The sequence below is a fragment of the Pyrgilauda ruficollis genome, unplaced genomic scaffold (genome assembly GCF_017590135.1).
Source record: "Pyrgilauda ruficollis isolate IOZ18807 unplaced genomic scaffold, ASM1759013v1 scaffold1702, whole genome shotgun sequence".
In the NCBI taxonomy this organism is placed as follows: Eukaryota; Metazoa; Chordata; class Aves; order Passeriformes; family Passeridae; genus Pyrgilauda; species Pyrgilauda ruficollis.
In genome coordinates, this window is record NW_024515899.1 from 1 (window position 1) to 2,676 (window position 2,676).

The 2,676-nt window shown below is 58.5% G+C and overlaps 1 protein-coding gene across 1 annotated transcript in view; it reads right to left on the reverse strand.

Annotated features, from left to right (window-relative positions):
- Positions 1-31: 31 nt before the first annotated feature.
- Positions 32-2,676, reverse strand: part of LOC121351772 (RNA-binding protein 10-like) — a gene marked incomplete at its 5' end in the record, with an annotated part of 4,041 nt that continues 1,396 nt past the window's right edge. Inside the window, 3 exons of the mRNA XM_041464136.1 lie at positions 32-295; positions 1,048-1,147; positions 1,922-2,019. Of these exons, the coding sequence (XP_041320070.1) occupies positions 47-295; positions 1,048-1,147; positions 1,922-2,019 (447 nt within the window). The remainder of the gene's footprint in view (positions 296-1,047; positions 1,148-1,921; positions 2,020-2,676) is intronic.

Consider the following 2,676-nt stretch of genomic DNA (forward strand, 5'->3'; position numbering starts at 1 on the left):
ACCTGGGGGCAGAAGGTCACACCTGGGCACATCTGGGGGCAGAAGGTCACACCTGGGGACAGGGCCCACACCTGCTTTGGTGCCAGCACTCACCGGGGGCGGGGCCGTCGGCCTTGGCAGGGGCGGGGCCAGGCAGGGCGGGGCCGGGGGGCGGGGCCGAGGCTCCTTTCAGGTAGGCGGGGCTGTAGAGGGCGGGGCCAGGCCCGGGGAAGGGCTCCTCTGATTGGTAGAAGCCGCTGAAGTCAGCGCTGGGCTCCTCCCCCCCGGCCCAGGGGGCGTCACCGCCGGGGGCTGCCTGGGGGGAAAAGTTGTAAATTCAAATTGCAAATGTTAAAAATTTTAAACTTTTTGTACTTAAAAACACAGGCTTGGAACAAAATACCTTGTTTTTTAATGAAATTATATTGTTTTTTGCATTATTATACAGACACATTTATGTACATAAATAATTTATATGATTGCATCTTATTCCCCACATTGTTATATGTTATATAAACTATTACACATATTTAAATTACACATATTTTATACATATTTACAGCATTCTATTTAATGTAAAAATCGATTTTTACTTATACAAAAACACATTTATATCACATCTTGTTATAAATAAAACTATTTCACACTATTAATTATTTCAGACTGTAATTATGTTTATCATACTGTATTACTGCACTGTTTTTATTAATCCATACACTATATAAAAAATATAATTAATAAATACAATATATATAGAAAGTATAAATAAACACTTCTAAATTACGCAAATTAAACAAAATAAGTTATTGTATTTTAATAAAATTAAATTATACGAGGTGGAAAATATCTTGTCACTCACCTGAGACAGTGCCCTCACCTGCCCAGGTGTGCCCTCACCTGTGACAGTTCCCCCCCCCCACCCAGGTGTGCCCTCACCTGTGGCAGTGCCCTCACCTGCCCAGGTGTGCCCTCACCTGTGACAGTGCCCTCACCTGTGGCAGTGCCCTCACCTGCCCAGGTGTGCCCTCACCTGTGACAGTGCCCTCACCTGCCCAGGTGTGCCCTCACCTGTGACAGAGCCCACTGGGCCGCAGCGATGGCCGTGGAGGCGACGGAGGCGGCGCTGGCGCGGGGGGGCCCCTCCCCAGGCCCCGCCCCCTGCACATCCCTGGGGGTGGAGCTTCGTGTCAGGGGCGGGGCCTGAGGCCTGGGAGGGGCTGTGTGGGCGGGGCTAAAGGGCAGTGGGGGTGGGGCCTGTTTGATAATGAGGCGTGACGTTTTGGTGGGGTGTGGCATGTGTGGGGCGGGGCTCATGGGGTGGAGCTTAAGGAATTGGGTGGGGCTTAAGTGATCAGAAATCCACAGGTACTGGGCTGTGGGCGGGGCCTGTGCCAGGTGTGCGACTGTGCCAGGTCAAGGGTGGGGCCAAGGGCCGGGGTCTCTGCCAGGTGTATGAAAATGCCAGGAGGGGGGCAGGGCCCATTCCAGGCACAGTGCCACGCCCAGGTGTGCTGCCACGCCCAGGTGTGGTGCCATGCCCAGGTGTAATGCCACACCCAGGTGTGCTGCCACACCCTGGCACGATGCCACACCCAGGTGTGCTGCCACGCCCAGGCATGCTGCCACGCCCAGGTGTGGTGCCACACCCTGGCACGATGCCACGCCCAGGTGTGGCGCCATGCCCAGGTGTGGTGCCACGCCCAGGTGTGGCACCATGCCCAGGTGTGCTGCCATGCCCAGGTGTGCTGCCACGCCCAGGTGTGGCACCATGCCCAGGTGTGCTGCCACACCCAGGTGTGATGCCACACCCAGGTGTGCTGCCACACCCTGGCACGATGCCACGCCCAGGCATGCTGCCTCGCCCAGGTGTGATGCCATGCCCAGGTGTGCTGCCACACCCGGGCACAATGCCACGCCCAGGTGTGCTGCCACGCCCCCTCACCTCTTGGAGCCCTTGGCGAACTCCACGTTGATGCTCTTGCCGTCGATGTGCAGGGGCGGGTGCAGCGCCTGCAGCATCTGCAGCAGCTGTGCAGCCTCCTGCAGGGCAGGGCAGGGGCATGGGCAGGGGGCACCGGGGCAGGGGGCACCGGGTCCAGGTGGTGCCACCCCCCTTGGTCCCTCCCAGTCCCTCCCAGTCCCTCCCAGTGGCTCCCAGTGTCCCACTACGATGGTGACTGCACTCACCCACCTCTCCCAGCCTCTCCCAGTACCCCCAGTCCCTCCCAGTGCCCACCACTATGGTGACCCCAACCCCCCAATCCCTCTATGTTCCCTTCGATCTCTCCCAGTCCCTTCCAGTGCCCCCCAGTCCCTCCCAGTGCCCACCACAATGATGACTTAACCCCCCCACAATCCCTCTACGATCTCAAGGGAGCAAGCGCAGCCAGGATGGGCTCCAGGCTGCTCTGGGGGTGCAGGTTCCGCAGGATGATGGCTGGGGGGACAGCGGGGACACCTGGGCACACCTGGGGGCACAGCTGGGTGCACCTAGGCACACCTAGGGGCATCTGATCACACCTGAGCACATCTGGGCACACCTGGGGACACACCTGCGGGCACCTGGGCACACCTGGGAGCAGCTGGGAACACCTAGGGGCACCTGATCACACCTGAGCACACTTGGGAACACCTGGGGACACACCTGCGGGTACCTGGGCACACCTGGGAGCAGCTGGGAACACCTAGGGGCACCTG